Below are 15,669 nucleotides of genomic sequence, written 5' to 3' on the forward strand. Positions count from 1 at the left end.
TACAACCACGTGATAAACAATTTTGTCTTCTCGACATATTTTACTTGATGGTGTTCGTCAAAAAGGGTTGATTTTTTTGGATTTTCTATCCACTCTTTGTTTTTTAGGTAAGTATGACATGCTTAGGCGTTTCTTCATAAAAGTAAAAGTCAGCATTAGCTGTAAATTTTTCTCTAGCTGACCTAAAAAAGTTTGATTGTCTTCTGAAGTTAACACAATCACGCATGCCGCAAATTATTTCATGTTTATGCTTTTACTTTACATTATTACGCCTTTTACTTTAAGGGAATCTTGCTAAAAAACTTTTTAGATCCTTAATAAGTAAATTTATGACTGTATCATTTCAAGATAAGCTCTCTGCCGTTTGTAATGGCAAAACTATTTGTTATATTTGGCCAACACTAGGAAGCATGATTTAATATTTGTTTCGATTTGGAATCAACGCTATGTAATATTGTTTCTTTTCACGAACAAAAATAGACATAAGCCCATTCCTTAATTTCATACAGGGGATTTCTAAACGTCGATATTATGTTCATAAAAGGTGGATTGTGTCCTGAAATCCTTAACATATTCTTCAATTTAGTATTTTGTATTTACAAAAATCATCGAAACCAACTGATTGATCGTTACGGAATCTGGTTAAAAATAATTTCGTAGTTTTAGTATATTTCTCGGAACCCATTACTCAATTGAATTATGAAAAAAAAGCTTTAGAAGTTTTGACTTGAGAAAGGCCACTTGTCCTTTCAACACTTTTCTGATGTACAATTAATGGACAAGTGGGATTCAATCAATTTTTGCTGTAATAATTTCTTTTTTTTAGAGACTTTGTATATAGTTTGTAATTATACTGTATATGTTGCGATGAAAGGTGGGACATCTAGTAATAACAGGGGACAACATACAACATCAAAGACAGATAAACAAGTGCCTCATGGGAAATTTCAGGTTGTATAGCAAGAAAGCAATACATATGATCATATTTGACAAACTAACTGCTTAATAATTTGTATGAATGTAGCCAACAGCTGAACAAGTAAGATTTAGTAAGTTGTTGAATCAAGATGAACCAAAATGGTTGACAGATTGCATTGAGCAGGTACGAGTAAAATTTATTTTGTAGAGACATGATTTCAAAGGAATTTGTGGTAATAATTCTTTCTGTTTTAGGTTCATGCGTTGACTCAGAAACCACATGACGAAGTTGCAATTGCTCTTCATGATTGTGACAACAATATAGATACTGCAGTTCTCAATCTTCTTGAAGGAAAGTATGACCAGGTATTTTTCATTTATCATATGAATTTTACCTTTGTATTTATGATAAAAACAGTGCAAAATAATATGTCTGATATTTGCGGTAGGGTGAATGGATAACCTTGAATAATCGAAAGAAGAAAGTACTTACTACCGATACAATATCGCCTGTGAATATTAAAGAAAAACCACCATCAAAGGATGACAGAAGAGACAACAGAGAGTCTTCTGAGTTCAACAATCGACGAAGTAAATAAGTTTCTCTCAGAATTAGATTTGATTGTTCTCCTTCACAAATATGTGAAATTTTCATTCATATAGACAAAAATCAATCAGATAGAATCCAAGATGGTAACAATGTTCGACAAAATGGACCTTTGAATCCAAGACCTGTTGGTGGCAAAAGAAATAGGAATAGGGATGAGCATGATGAACGGCAAGGCGAACGTGATAATGACAAAGCATTTGATCAAAGAAATAGCAATAGAAGGGGAGAAGGAGAAAATCGTCGAAGTGATCAGCAAGATGATAGAAGAAGTCGTAATGATTTTAGAGGTCGTAGTAATCGCAATGGTCGTGGTGGACGAGGTGGACGTTTGGATCGTTTGGTAGACGGTATGGAAAGACAAGATCAGAAAAGGGAAAGATGGAACAATAATGATCAAGAAAATGAGCGTGGTGATCGTAGATTTGGTCGTGGTAGGGGGTTATCATTTTTGTTACTTTCATTACATCAAACTGAGTGCCAAAGTGTGGATAGCAGCCTCATACCAATATTTTTATTTTTCCTATTACCTTTAGGTGGCTTTGGTAGACGTGGAGGCACAACTAGGGGTAACCGAGGGGGAAGGTGAGAGTAGGCTGTTTATTCTTTGCTGTGGAGGAAGCTTTGAAAAATTAATTTCTGTATTAGAGGGTCATTCCGTGGAGATCGATACAACAATAATCAAGCAAGGTCTGATCGAATAAATGGACAGACTAAGAATTCTGGTGAGAAAAAAATTTACATGAAAATATTATGGAAAAATATTTCTCTTTCATTTTCTCACCCCAAAGTCAATCTCAAGATCCTATGGATTGATTTGATTTGTATTCTTTTTAGACTTGAAATCCACCCAAGATTGGGACTCTTCTCCTCCAAAAGAAGACCTAGGTATATCACTTTCACATTTTTTGTAAATTGATGAATGATCATTGAATCATCATTGATTTTCACATAGATTGGGGTTTATCTGAGCCAGTTGGAGCAACTGAAGATTGGGGTGCTGAAGACTGGGTTAATGAGGTAAGATAATCCATCTTCAGAGTGCAAATCATTTGAGGAAAAAACCATATGAAATATTTTCCCAATTTTTGTCCCATATTGTGTTGGCCAAGTTTTTGTTTAAAGTGCCTTTGTAATTACCTCCTAGAAACTTGATGATAGTTCAAACATGCCGTCTTGGGCAGCAACAGATAATGAGAAAGATACCTGGGAGAACGAAAACATGTCAAAGGAGAACTTATCAAATCATGTTAATCATTTACCTGAATGGTAGATCTATAATTATTGTTCATGTGAAGATGTATAAATGGGTTGTTTACCTCTGTTGTAAATTTATTTTTGTGTAGTGACGATGAAGCAATCTTAAGCTCTAAGCTTGCTTCACAGTCTTCATCAACCAGTCGGAATCTTGAAGAGATGCGGATATCTACCCCTGCAAATGTATCTTCCCATCCTTACACACATGATTCATCAAGCTCATTCCCTCTTTCTTCAAATATTTCGACAACCTCATCCAGAGATGATAATATAACCTCTATGGCATCTGCTGGTCTTTCAAAAATCAATCATCGTTTGCAAGGAACAAATGAAGCAAGAGTACATTCATCATCTGGGCAGGTGACCCTAGCTCACAGTCTTCCTAACTCCGATCAGCAGCAGCCTCAACGTCAGCAGAAAACTCGTTTGAAACGAATTCCTAAAGGACAGGTAAAGTAAGAGTTAATCTGAATTATATTTCTGTTGTACTTTCTCATTCGCTGATACTTTCATTGTTGGAAGGAAATGTGTTTGTTGTTTGTGAACTTAAATCTTTGAATTAATTACAACAAATAATTTGTATTATCTATTGTAATAAACTTTGATTATAAATGAATGTAGGTTCCTAAACAAGCTGTTGAAATGCCTGGAAACAACGCAGAGATAGATGCCATTGATGTTCAGGTTAAATGAAGATTTGATTTGTTTTAAAGATGCTTCTAATTATTCAACAATCTTACTAAGAATGATAGCTCTCAACATAATATTTTTAGTGATGAACAGTCTTATTGTTTGACTTCTATTTAATCAATATGAAGATTGTGCTTATCAATTTTCAGTTTGGAAATCTTGATTTTGCCTCAAGTGACTCAATTAACTTAAGGCCATCTGATGAAATACAAACAAAACAACAAGAGGTATAACCATGATGAAGAATGCATTCATTTTTTTTAATTCGTAATACCATACTCTACTCTTATTTATAGGAAAGCATTATCCTGTCTCAACTAAGGTAAATGAATGAATTTTTTTATATGACTGTTATATTTTTATTTTGTGGTGTGACAAGTTGCAACTATTTTTAATAACTCACTTACTGTAAATTATTAAAGAAGTCTGGGCCCCGGTTGCACGAATACTATACAATTCTGTCCACTCAGTAATAATTTTTCCATGGTTTTCGAGAAAAATCTCGGATAAGGCAAAAAGCTGTGATTCAAATCGTTAGTCAATAGAATCAAGCGTCAATTGAAAGGTGACAAGGTTCCATTTTGGCCAAGAAAGCAGGCATTTTTGAAACTTTTATTCCCCGTAGATGTGTTTATATTGAGACTTCGTGCATTTCTTGTCTTTAAAGTAAATTCAAGTTTCATTATTAAAACTTTACGACTTTACATCCCACGCTTTTTTTGAACATCTTTATCTGCAGCCATAAAAATGAACCTACAGCACATCCACCGCCTGCTGTACAAGCTTCGATGTCCAATTCGGTTAGTATGGTGACTACGTCTCTGACGTTAGATAGCTCTATGGCGGGTTCCTATGAAGAGATGTCACCCCGACAACATTACGCACAACCCAACACGAAATCTGCTATGACTCAGGTGCGAAACTCACTGGGGTATGTTTTAGAGATCCATCTTTTTCCTTCTGTTTGCAGCAAGTATTTGTGCATTTAGATGACTCCGGATACCAGTCCTCAAAAAGAGAAGTTAGAGCTGCCCAAGACGCCTCCATTAACAAAAAAAGTTGATGTATCCACATCTCCGATGCCTATGACTGCGACAATGACGTCATCAATTGCCAAGAGCAGTACAGAAGATGTCGGTAGTCGTGTGACGTCCTTGTCATCACAGATTGAAGCAATTGCTACCTCGGATAATCCTCTTGATGACAGGGCTCACCAACAAGCAGTACGTATTCTCAGTTGTTCATAATTATTTACTTACGAAAGCTGTAACTTGATAATCTTCATCTCCATCGTAGCCTGCGCCCATTCTACATCATTCTGACCAAAATACTTTGCGTTCTCGGCCATATGGTGTCGGTATGTCAAATGGAAGCAAGGCAAATGGAGGCAAGGCAAACGGAACTCCTGCAGGTGTCAACCTGAATAATGGTACTCCTCCAGGTCCTTCGACATCTGGAGGCCCTCCACCTGGTATAATCTCTGGTATTCAACCTTCAACAACAGCAAAAACAACCAGCAGTAGTAATGTTAATCGTGCTACTGCCCACGGCAGCAGTAAGTCATTTCGTTATACAGACTACTGTTTTGAGCCGCCATATTGGGACATCTTTACAGGTAGTTGTGCGTGTAAAATATGTAGTAAATGGGTGCACAAGGCGTGTGTTAAACGTGTGCTTTTTATATGGCTAAAGCGTGGTGGTTAAAGTATATGTGCATTGCACTATGGAAACGGTGGGGCATCTTTACAGGTAGTTGTACGTGTGAAATGTGTAATAACTGTTCACACAAAATATGTGTCAAACGTGTGTTTATTATATGGCTAAAGCGTGTTGCATAAAGTGTGCGTGCATTGCACCTGTGTGAAAATCGTGGAAATCATGTTGTGTGACATTTTGTACTTGATTTTTTCATCATCACGTTTTTTATGTATTTTCCCCCAGCAAAACCAGCCAGTTTACCACCGGGCGTCATGCCTTTGTATGGCATGCAACCCGCGGGATTCCCTGGATTTTCGGTAAGATTTCACAAAAATAGAAAACTTTGTTCATTACACGTCACTTATGTTTTATTCGTTTCATTCCAGCCTTTGGCAGCATTTCCTTTAACGGATGATTTGCAAATGTTACAGCGGATGACGATACAAGTAATTGTTTTTATGTATGATGTGATATTATAAAACAAACACAATGAAACGCGTGCGCTGATTGGTCTAGAACTATGTTTGCATTAGCCTGTGCAAAACACATCCGAGCTCAACCAATCAAATCGATCATGAATACATTTTAGAGGAAAATTTTTAAACGTTCACTTTAAATTTGTCTGTTTCGCATTATTGTTATTTTATAAAAGAAATAAAAGATGTTTTTCATGTTTGCACAGGCTTATGCAAACCTCGGAGACGTTTGTGAGAACTCTCGAGCATGTGCAACCCACGACCTTCGGTCTCGGGCTTGCACTGATCTGCTCTCAAACACAGCAAACATCTTTTATTTCTTAAAAGTCAACCAAAATTTGATGTGTATAACGGTGTGAAACATCTTTACGTTTAGCCGCAACCACCTTATTATGATATGCAACAGTTTCCCGTATCTGCTCGTGACAGTGTTCAAAATTCCTACACAGGTAATAAATGACTTTTGATGTTGTTAAACGTGTACGGATTTTAAACACGAGTTTGATTTAACTGTATTTAAAACTTCACTATTTGCTTGGAGGTCGTCTTTACATTTAACTGATGACAATACTGAGAAACGCAGTATTTATATCTTGGGTGTAAGTGCCCAATGGCAATACTTTATCCCTTAGCAAAAAGCTGGCATGCAATATAATCTGCCCCACCTACATTAATTGAAGTACGTGAATAGTAAGTGAAAAGATCACTTATAATAAGTGAATTCAGTTTAAAATAATTGAACTGAATTCACTAGACAGACATGAAAAGTATGAGCACTTGCAAGCAACATTGCTCAATTATCGTGTAATAGACCTTTTTTGACAATAAATGCACTTTAAAAGGAGACCAACTTTGAAGGTTGTTTTTTAGGTACCGATGTCAAGTATAACCGTAGCGATACCTCGTCACCAGTTCCTTCTTCTCTGACACCTACGCCACATGGACAACAGGGTCCATTTATTAACACGCATGCTCAGCTTCATCCGTTTGGCTACGCTGGTAACCTGGCTTTCTATCATGGTGGTGGCATGATTGGTGGTTTTGCTCCCGCACCTTACACGACGCAGATGTATCAGGTATGTTTTTCAATTCTCTGAAGCAAGTGACTAACATACATGGTTAAGTAACGTGGAATATTTACTTTAACCGTAGCTTCCTACCAAAGCTCCAGGCGTAACGACACAATTTCAACAGAATTTTGCCAGTCAGTTGGGTCCACATTACACTTCAGGTGAAAACTTTTAGAAAGATTTCTTGTACTTTTTTCCACCCCCAGCTACGTACTAACAGTTTTGAATGAAAAAAATTTTTTAAATTGTTGTAATTGCTGACTGACAACCGAAGGCTCTTAAAATTAAAACAGTTTGAAAAACAGATAGCGTCTTTTTCATTCAAAAGGAATAATCCTGTTTGCGCATTAAATGTTTTCATACTAACAGTTTATTTCTCAAGGTTACGATGGTTTGACTAATGCTCCCGAATTCAATAAACAAGGATATCAACATTCGGCCAGCAAAGCCAATGCAGGTACAATTTAAAGACAGTCTACGGTTTTTTTAATAGTGGAATGCAAAGACTATTATTTTTATAGTGAGTGGCAACACTGTGAGTAACAGCGGTACTGATTTATCCTCACCTTACAAGACACAAGTTAGTCGATTGAATTCTCAATTATCTTTGTATGATTACATAAATCTAGACGTAACTTTTGTTGTTGTTTTTCATGTTAAGTTTACTGACAAAGGATATTTGAGTGGAACTCCTCCATTAAACATCTCACTACCTGGTCAGGCCCATCAACCTCATCCCGCTGGATTTCCGTTGATGCCCGTGTTAGCACCGACACAGCCTCCCCCGTCTTTATTTCAAAGTCACCCAATATCTCATCAACAACTGGACAACTTGAATCAAAACCGTGGCACGCAGAACCAGGGAAAAGTTCCACAGAACAAATCTCATCATGGTCATTCGATATATCCTACGCCATTTTGGTCTGGCACAAATAATTGAAACTCTTTCCTTGCTCTTCGGTATCCATGTGTGCCTCGTGTAGTCGAATTGAAGATTACTTGTGTGGTTTGAAATGTTTTCGTCTCCACATCTTAATCGTTTCACTGTCTTTGATGAAAAAGACAACTAGATGGGTAGAATGGATGTGTAAAATATGTATTGATGTAAATTCAACATTTGTTTTCAAAGTAACTAAAAGGTTGGCGATAGTTAAAGTTATTTGAGTCGAAAGTCAGTGTGTTTGTGTGTGATATTGTGACGTATAGTTTTGTTATCGTTAGACTCTCTAGTGAAATGAAAAGACGTGACTTTATGTAAGGAATACTGCGATCATGCTCTTCTCTGGAAGAATGAAATAATAAAAGAATGTAAAGATTTGTTAAGTGATTTCATTTGTCGATGTAGTTAGATTCAGGGGCAGATCCAGCGTTAGGCAAAGTGAATTACAATAGCATAGTCATGGAGGTATTTCTGATTTAGATTTAGCGGGCAGCAACTGATTTTGCCTAACCCTAGATCCGCTACTATTTTACGAAAATTTGCTTGATTACTCAAGCCAAGCGGATTATGTAATCTAATCCTACCCCATATCATATTTGAACAATCAGTCCCAAAATGCATTTTGAAGATGTATCCCAGAGTGCATTACAATACTGATAAAATAAATTTCCCCAAGAAGAAAGATATCGCAAGAATTTTCTTTATAAAATTACTATCTTGGCTCTTGACCTGGTAATTCCCTCAATGTACATCGTATTTACACTCTTAAGTTTATGAATATAACAACTATGCGTAGTTTCAGGGCTTATCCAGCTTTGACGATTCGTAGCTAGTAACTAGCATGATGCTAGTGATGGCGTCGTGTCTTCCGAGGAGAATATTTTTAAAGTTGCTTTCAACAAAACTTGATGGAAAAAATTTAAGTAATAATTGCTTAGCAAGTAGAAAGTGTTCTCCCTCGAGAGCGAGGAAGTGTCGATTTATGTAGACAATGGCATAAATTACTAAGAAATTTTTTCAGAGTAATTTTAGCAGATGCAGTTCAAAATAAAGTATTCGGAGTCTAATCTTTGTCTATCCATTCTGCTGCAGCATTTCTAATCATGGCAGCAAATGAGACATCACTCAACAACTCCTTTGATGTTCATTCAAACCAGATTAATATAAAAGGTAGAAAATTTTGCATTGCTTTTGGTTATCACAGTAATTTAACATGACATATTGTGTTGCTTTACAGAAGAACCTTATGATGATGGATTTTCAAAAAAGCGTTCTGTTGAAGAAACTGACCCCTATGAGCAACCTACAAAAAAAAGACGCATGGAAGCTGGTGATGGACCAAATACAATGATTCGCATTCTTGTGAATAGCAAGGATGCAGGGGGTATCATTGGAAAGGTAAATACTTCGATATTTTTGGTTTTTTATAAACTATGCAATGGAACTACTTAATTTTTATTTACACAGGGTGGCTCGAATATCAAAAGGTTAAGAGAACAGGTCTGTTTTTTCATTTGCCCTTATGTACACCTTTTACCATTTACATGTCTGTTATGGGTTCTTAACTTTCAATTTTTATTTCACTATGCTTAATGAATTTGTTTCTCTTTAATGCCCTGTCTTGCGATTTTTGCTTTGTTTGAACCAATTGGATGAATGAATGACAACCCTGGATGCCGTCCCTATCTGTTCTCGTTTCTAACACTGTGTACCCATGGATGCCGTCCCTATCTGTTCCCGTTTGTAACACTGTGTACCCACAGTACAAAGCTACAGTCAATATCCCTGATACAAGTTGCCCAGAGCGGTATGTCCCACCTTCCCAAGATCTCTTGTTATCTATTCAAGTATCTTGACGACTGTCAATGATATGAATGTTTGAACTCACCAATTATTGTTGAATATCATGAATCGGCTTAAGAGATCTTTAGTTTGACATTACCTTTAGTCCTCATTTTATTATCTTGATTGTTTAGCATTCTTAGTATTAACTCAGTTTTGGGATCAGCTTTAACCATTCTACATGAATGTATACCAAAGATTTGTGAGGTGAGAAAATCACTCATCAGAAATGATTTCATGGTATGAGATACTGATTAAAGTCATGTGTTAGTCACAACTTAGAAATAATCCTCGTGATGATCCAGAGATACAGTTCTTGGTCCAGCAAAGTCAGGCAGGCAGTATAATTGGTCGTGGTGGAGCGAAGATCAAAAATCTACGTGAAGTCAGTTGTCTTTGATGTATGCATGAATTTGTTGATAATGTGAACTAAAATTTTCCAACATTTTATGTAGGTGACAAAGACAAACGTAAAGGTATTTATAGCTGAAAGTACACATTACCTTGTTTGAAACTGTAAACTGTGTGATTTCCTCTTGCATCAACACTTCTTTAGGTCTTTCCTGATTGCCTCCCTGATTCATCAGAAAGAATCGTCGCCATTCAAGGCAAGTTGGCAAATTAGCAGAAATTGCATAAAAACATGGAAAAATGGCTGATTTTTGAAAGCTCAATTTGAATTACATAATGTTTGTGTAGGCAATCCTGATAATATTATTGAGTGTGTTCAAAGCATTTGTGAAACTTTAAACGAGGTACTTTAATGACTTTTGAAAAGTCTGTAAGTTTCAGTAATAAATGAAACTTGTTTTTCATATTTAGACACCTACTAAAGGACAAATCATGTTGTATGATCCGGGTCAAATGAGATCATTCCATGGTACCCTTGGTTTTGGTGGACGTGGGAATCGTAACCGTGGAGGTAGAGGGGGTAGCAGAGGTAGAGGACGGGGTTTTGGTGGTCGTGGGGGAAATATGAGTAGTGGTGGGGGTCCTAACTTTGGACATGGTCCTATGGATGGGGGTGGTGTTCCAAACATCTTTGGAGGTGGCAACTCAATGGTAAGGGTAAGAGATCTATTTTGGTGTGTGTTGATACTTAAAAAACTTGATAATTTTTATAGAATTCAAAGGCTTGCTTTAGTAGTGATTATTTAACTTGTTCTAGGGTGGTGGTGAGTTCTCTGCTGATAACTTCAATATGAGTGCTGGTGGTGGACAGGTGCCGCCTTTTGATCAAAGCACTACAACTACACAAGTGACTATACCTAAAGATGTAAGTTTTGACTTGAATATTAGTTAAATATTGTTCTTCAACAGTTAGCTAGCCTATGTAGTTATGTACATGGAATATTTCATCATTTTATGAAGAATTGTTCTCTTTGTAATTTCATTTTAGTTAGCTGGATCTATTATTGGTCCCGGTGGAAACAGAATAAACAGGATAAGGTTGACATAAAACATGTACTTTTCTGTGTGTCATGTTATTTGTGAAGTTATTTTTTACTTTAAGACGTGACACTGGAGCAAATGTTAAGATTGATGAACCAATGGTTGGTTCAAATGATCGAATTATAACTATCAGTGGCAATCAAGATCAGATCAATCATGCACAATACTTAATGCAAAAATGGTTTGTATACATTGAGTTTATTATCGTAGATCATGAAAAATTGCTGGTTGCATTGTCAGATGTTTTATATATTTTATTAAATCAATATTTTTCAGTGTTCGTGAATATTCTGGAAAAAAGTTCTGATCCTGTTTCTCATACTTTATGTTGTAAATATCCAGAGAATACGTTTTCCCTGTATGTCATTTTATTAAAGTGATTTTACATTATGAAATGATTATCTTGTTCTTTGAAACATGGAATTTGTTATCAGGAATTATTCGCAAAGTTTGTTACATCCAACCAAAATATAGTCAATATGCATCAATATCTTTTATACAATAAGATGTTATCATTTTAGAAAGATAGCCTGAAAATTTAAATCAAGTATGTCTAACGTGGTCAAAGTATAACTAAGCAATAATCATAGCCTAAGGTGACCTGCGTCTGTAATGTGTTTATAACATCATATTGATACACTTTAGGAAGGGTCAGATAAAGTAAATACCGATTGCAACATATGCAACCGCTGGCTAACATCTTTTGCGTGTTGGCTCAATTTTGCAATAAAGTCTCGCTGAATTGTGGGAAGGTTCTCTTTCGATTAGCAAAATGGTAGGTTCTTTACCCTAAAAATATATTATTTCAATCCTTTCTGTAATTTCCCATCTGAACTGTAACATCTTCATCTAGTATGTTGCATGGTTTCATTTTTATTCATGACTAACAAAATCGAAAGAATTTATCAACGAGGAGTAGAAATATGCACGTCCGTTCGAGTCTCAAGTTCACACAACATGACTATGAGTTTATGTCTATTGAAAATTTATTCACTACATTTTATGTCGTTGTCAAAAGATTTTACTGTCTACGATAGACACTAACGAATTGCTCAAATGATATAAAAAATGTTATTGGGACATAGTGGTAAATGGTTAAATTTTACAGCGTTTTAGCTATAAAAAAAGTTCTTGCACTTTTCCCAGGGTCGTGTTAGGACGAAAACAGTGAAGAAGGCTGCTCGTGTGATTATCGAGAAGTACTATACACGTCTGACGTTGGACTTCCATACCAATAAACGGGTATGTGAAGAGATCGCTATTATTCCTAGCAAGAGGCTAAGGAATCAAATTGCTGGGTAAGGAGTAACGATTGATAGAAATGTGGTGGTCAATTTTTCAGTGCAAGTATTATAAAGGCCATGTATACTCATCCAAAATCAGAACTGTTCAAACGTTGTTCATCCAATAAAGCTATCTATGTCTTAAAAATTTTAATAATTTATTTAAACTAAATGTATACTAGACCCAAACCCTAACCCAATAGAAGGTTATTGTTATATTTATTTTTTAAGAACAACAAAAACATTTTGACAAAATCTGACATGCAGGGGTTGGTTTCAAACTTGTATCCAGCATGTTGGCCATACACACCCCGCACTTACCACTAGGCTACACAACAACAAACAACATTTGTATACCGGCCAGTATTAATCCCTGCCAGGGGGGTTGACCGGTCCATGAATTTTTCTACGCCAAACGTCTCTATCTCTCGCCATATCTCTCGTTATATCCATCGCCTTCATATCACTGTTCACAGCATCCCATCCATCTCTTTCTCGGTCTACCTTGTTTGCGGACTCCATCAACATTCATATGCAACGTTCTACGAATTTCAGCACTTTCTTCCCTCCTACAACAAACCAACTACACAACTGTCAACACAAACCCAAACTACACAACTAGTCAACACAAACCTATTCCTAGGCTACACAACTGTCAACACAAACCCAGTGAAATGTAATTTTACAAACTAGTGAACAAACATGCAAAAGTTAAAGACTAACATGTTGAATAAATCTCCATGGCCTATTATAAAACTATCCTAGGTTTGTCACACATTTAATGAAGAGAATTCAGGGAGGACCTGTGAGAGGAATATCTATCAAACTTCAAGAGGAAGAGAGAGAAAGAAGAGATAATTATGTCCCCGAGGTTTCAGCAATTGAGCAAGATATTATTGAGGTTGACCCAGAGACAAAGGAAATGTTGAAGGTTTTGGTGAGTTTAGTTCACTTTAGGATAATTTACTCTGACCAGTTTACTAAACATGTTCCAAATGCTAATAGGACTTTGGAAACATTGCAAATCTTCAAGTAACACAACCAATCACAGCTACACAAGGTTTCCGTCCTGGTGGATTTGGGCAAAGATAAAGCAATTCAATAAATTTTATTAAAATTTCTTGAATACTAGTTGTGTTTTTTAATTGTTATATTAAATAGTCTAATTTTCCAGAAAAATAACAGTGCTATCACGACTGATCAATTCTGAATTTTTCATACATGATTTGGTTCAGCTAAATTTAACTAAATATATTTCAATGACTTCATATTAAGACTCATAAGACACTTGGAGCAACTATTGCCACAAGGCAGCATAGTTCCCATAGAGACCTACAGCTAAAGGTCCACCTCCAGTAAACAGTTTACTACCAGATTGATCATAACAATGCGTGTAAATTGATGTTGGAAGACACATCTCACCAAACAAGGTGTGGTAAACTTCGTCATGACGCTAAAACATGTATGATAGCAGTGAATTTAAGAGATTGAAACCAAAGTGAAATCTACAGCCACATACCCGAAATCCTTCTTTAGCTTTAAGTTGGCAAACATTCTTTTCTTGAGTTTGTATAAATCGTTTAGTTTTGAGGTCAAGAAATGAGCATGATCCAAACCCTGTACCAATTGTTACTAATTCATTGTGGAAAGATAGAGAGCGAATTCCTAAAATACAAATAAATGGCACGTTTAGAACATTGAAAATAGAATAAATCATTGAATTGTAATATAATACCGGCATCCTTATCAATGGACTCAACTGAAAACAGATGATTGGAAGGACTTCTTCCATCCAGCATGGTAACATGTGATTGTGAACCAACTGCATATAGGCAATGCTGGGGTTCAAGTGATAAACAGACATTTTCTAGCTGATATGGCAATTTCACAGAGCGGATCTTAAAAGTTGAAATAAGATTCATTCAATTGAAATACCATCATCATGACATACTTATTAAACTTACTGTCTTTAATTTAAATGGATCCCATATATGAAGAACAGCTTCAGTTGATAAACTGGCCAGCTCCTTGTTTCAAAGAAATTTTATTACTGGCATACTTGCTTAGAATCAAGAAATAACAAGAAGTGACTTCAGACAAAGGTTGTATTACTTACATTTAGTTGGGGATTATATTGAACTGCTCTGTACCGCTTATCTAATTTTTTTCTATTTAGCCAAGCAATTGGCCTTTCCCGTTCTATATCATTATTGCATGATTTTTCAAGGTTTACAGCATGACTCACATCCCAAATCCCTAGACAACCATCTCGAGAGCCTGCAAAAAAATGAACTGCATATTTTACAATGAAAGCATTTCACATATGCAGTAGCACTGACTTACCAGTGGCAACTATCTTATCATTCAACCACACTATACCAAAAATCCAGTCGGTATGCATCTGTAAGTAACATGTACATGCAATATAGCTAAATGATGTATTTAACAAACACAATTGCAATTTTCCTTGTCCTACCTCACCCAAACATAAAGGATCAAACTCTGGCAATTTATAAATAGCTAGGTCATGGGTACATTGACCGCCTGTTGCCAACAAGGTCCCTGATGGATTTATCTCTATGCTATGGATGCCACAACTGTTTTGAGTCATATCTGAAGATGGTGTCTGACCTTGTATCATTGGTATGGTAATGTATTCTCCAGAAAAAGTGTTCAAAATTTTTAACTAAAAACGAAAACAGTGACATTTTAGAGCACAAATGGGTGTCAATCATAATTTACAATAAAGGAACATACATTGTTGCACTTGGTACCAAAAACAACATTCCTCTCGTCAAGCCATTGAGAGGCAAATATTTTGTCAATTCTTCCCAGATCAAAGTCTTTAGGTTGCAAGACCAAAGGTAACTTGCGACTGGCATAGTACACCATTTCTTTTGTTGGGAATGTCATCACTTGTGACTCTTTTCTCAGTTGAAGAGCATTAAATGCTGAATAACTCGCTCTCCGTTTTTCTGATATGGATTTTTTTCTATCATCTTGACAACCCTGTGAATCTTCACACTCCATGTATTTTTATCATACATGTGCGTATCATGAATTACAACAAAATATTAGAATACGAACATGCATTCCAAGTGTTTTAGCAGAAAAATATAACAGCCAGTCTTATCATCAGTAAAGGAAACCAGTACGTTTTCATTAACGTTATTCTCGTAAAGAAGATCCCAACCGGATTGACTTTTAACTACTTGAACTACGCCACCATGTTACACGTAACTGCAAATTATGATTTCTTCTTATACTTGATTACTTTCATCAAAAGTATTGTAGCTCGATCCCCGTTTCAGAGATGATTAAATCACGTTTTTCTGTGTAAAAATGTTTTTTAACATGCAAGATTAAAGGCAAAGAGTAGAATGTATTTGCTTTCGCAACATTCCTTTTAAAACGGCCAATCATTACTCTTGTTTTG

The 15,669-nt window shown here is 36.0% G+C and overlaps 4 protein-coding genes across 6 annotated transcripts; 3 read left to right on the plus strand and 1 right to left on the minus strand.

Annotated features, from left to right (window-relative positions):
- Nucleotides 1-12: 12 nt before the first annotated feature.
- Nucleotides 13-7,887, plus strand: LOC124433312 (ubiquitin-associated protein 2-like). The gene is made up of 26 exons (XM_046983073.1): nt 13-107; nt 827-951; nt 1,025-1,102; nt 1,174-1,284; nt 1,368-1,509; nt 1,582-1,959; nt 2,062-2,110; nt 2,174-2,250; nt 2,363-2,413; nt 2,481-2,545; nt 2,673-2,794; nt 2,872-3,232; nt 3,404-3,466; nt 3,622-3,699; nt 3,769-3,794; nt 4,212-4,386; nt 4,462-4,695; nt 4,769-5,027; nt 5,414-5,487; nt 5,557-5,616; nt 6,023-6,095; nt 6,517-6,722; nt 6,799-6,877; nt 7,099-7,173; nt 7,238-7,296; nt 7,378-7,887. Exons 2-26 carry the CDS (start codon nt 868-870, stop codon nt 7,654-7,656), a joined length of 3,258 nt encoding a protein of 1,085 aa, XP_046839029.1. The 5' UTR covers nt 13-107; nt 827-867; the 3' UTR covers nt 7,657-7,887.
- LOC124454837 (heterogeneous nuclear ribonucleoprotein K-like) lies at nt 7,797-11,345 on the plus strand. Of its 3 annotated transcripts, none has more exons than XM_047005603.1 (15): nt 7,797-8,388; nt 8,749-8,826; nt 8,894-9,054; nt 9,124-9,156; nt 9,420-9,463; nt 9,633-9,705; nt 9,770-9,883; nt 9,954-9,974; nt 10,055-10,106; nt 10,198-10,253; nt 10,321-10,566; nt 10,667-10,774; nt 10,898-10,947; nt 11,012-11,131; nt 11,227-11,345. In XM_047005603.1, exons 2-15 carry the CDS (start codon nt 8,760-8,762, stop codon nt 11,255-11,257), a joined length of 1,176 nt encoding a protein of 391 aa, XP_046861559.1. In that variant the 5' UTR covers nt 7,797-8,388; nt 8,749-8,759; the 3' UTR covers nt 11,258-11,345. The 3 variants fall into 3 exon arrangements, with proteins under 3 accessions (XP_046861559.1, XP_046861546.1, XP_046861554.1); XM_047005590.1 differs by lacking the exon at nt 7,797-8,388 and adding an exon at nt 8,467-8,579; XM_047005598.1 differs by lacking the exon at nt 7,797-8,388 and adding an exon at nt 8,469-8,579 and having other exon boundaries at nt 10,321-10,560.
- A 345-nt stretch (nt 11,346-11,690) lies between these two features.
- Nucleotides 11,691-13,359, plus strand: LOC124454963 (40S ribosomal protein S17-like). Its single transcript, XM_047005719.1, has 4 exons — nt 11,691-11,725; nt 12,097-12,248; nt 12,999-13,170; nt 13,239-13,359. The coding sequence occupies exons 1-4, from the start codon at nt 11,723-11,725 to the stop codon at nt 13,323-13,325; spliced, it is 414 nt and encodes a 137-aa protein (XP_046861675.1). The 5' UTR covers nt 11,691-11,722; the 3' UTR covers nt 13,326-13,359.
- LOC124454858 (DDB1- and CUL4-associated factor 12-like) lies at nt 13,355-15,638 on the minus strand. The gene is made up of 8 exons (XM_047005616.1): nt 14,991-15,638; nt 14,710-14,919; nt 14,577-14,634; nt 14,350-14,510; nt 14,198-14,260; nt 13,969-14,131; nt 13,753-13,898; nt 13,355-13,686 (listed from the first exon to the last, which is right to left on the minus strand). The coding sequence occupies exons 1-8, from the start codon at nt 15,261-15,263 to the stop codon at nt 13,531-13,533; spliced, it is 1,230 nt and encodes a 409-aa protein (XP_046861572.1). The 5' UTR covers nt 15,264-15,638; the 3' UTR covers nt 13,355-13,530.
- Nucleotides 15,639-15,669: the final 31 nt, after the last annotated feature.

Source organism: Xenia sp. Carnegie-2017, unplaced genomic scaffold (assembly GCF_021976095.1).
Source record: "Xenia sp. Carnegie-2017 unplaced genomic scaffold, XeniaSp_v1 HiC_scaffold_13, whole genome shotgun sequence".
NCBI lineage: Eukaryota > Metazoa > Cnidaria > Anthozoa > Malacalcyonacea > Xeniidae > Xenia > Xenia sp. Carnegie-2017.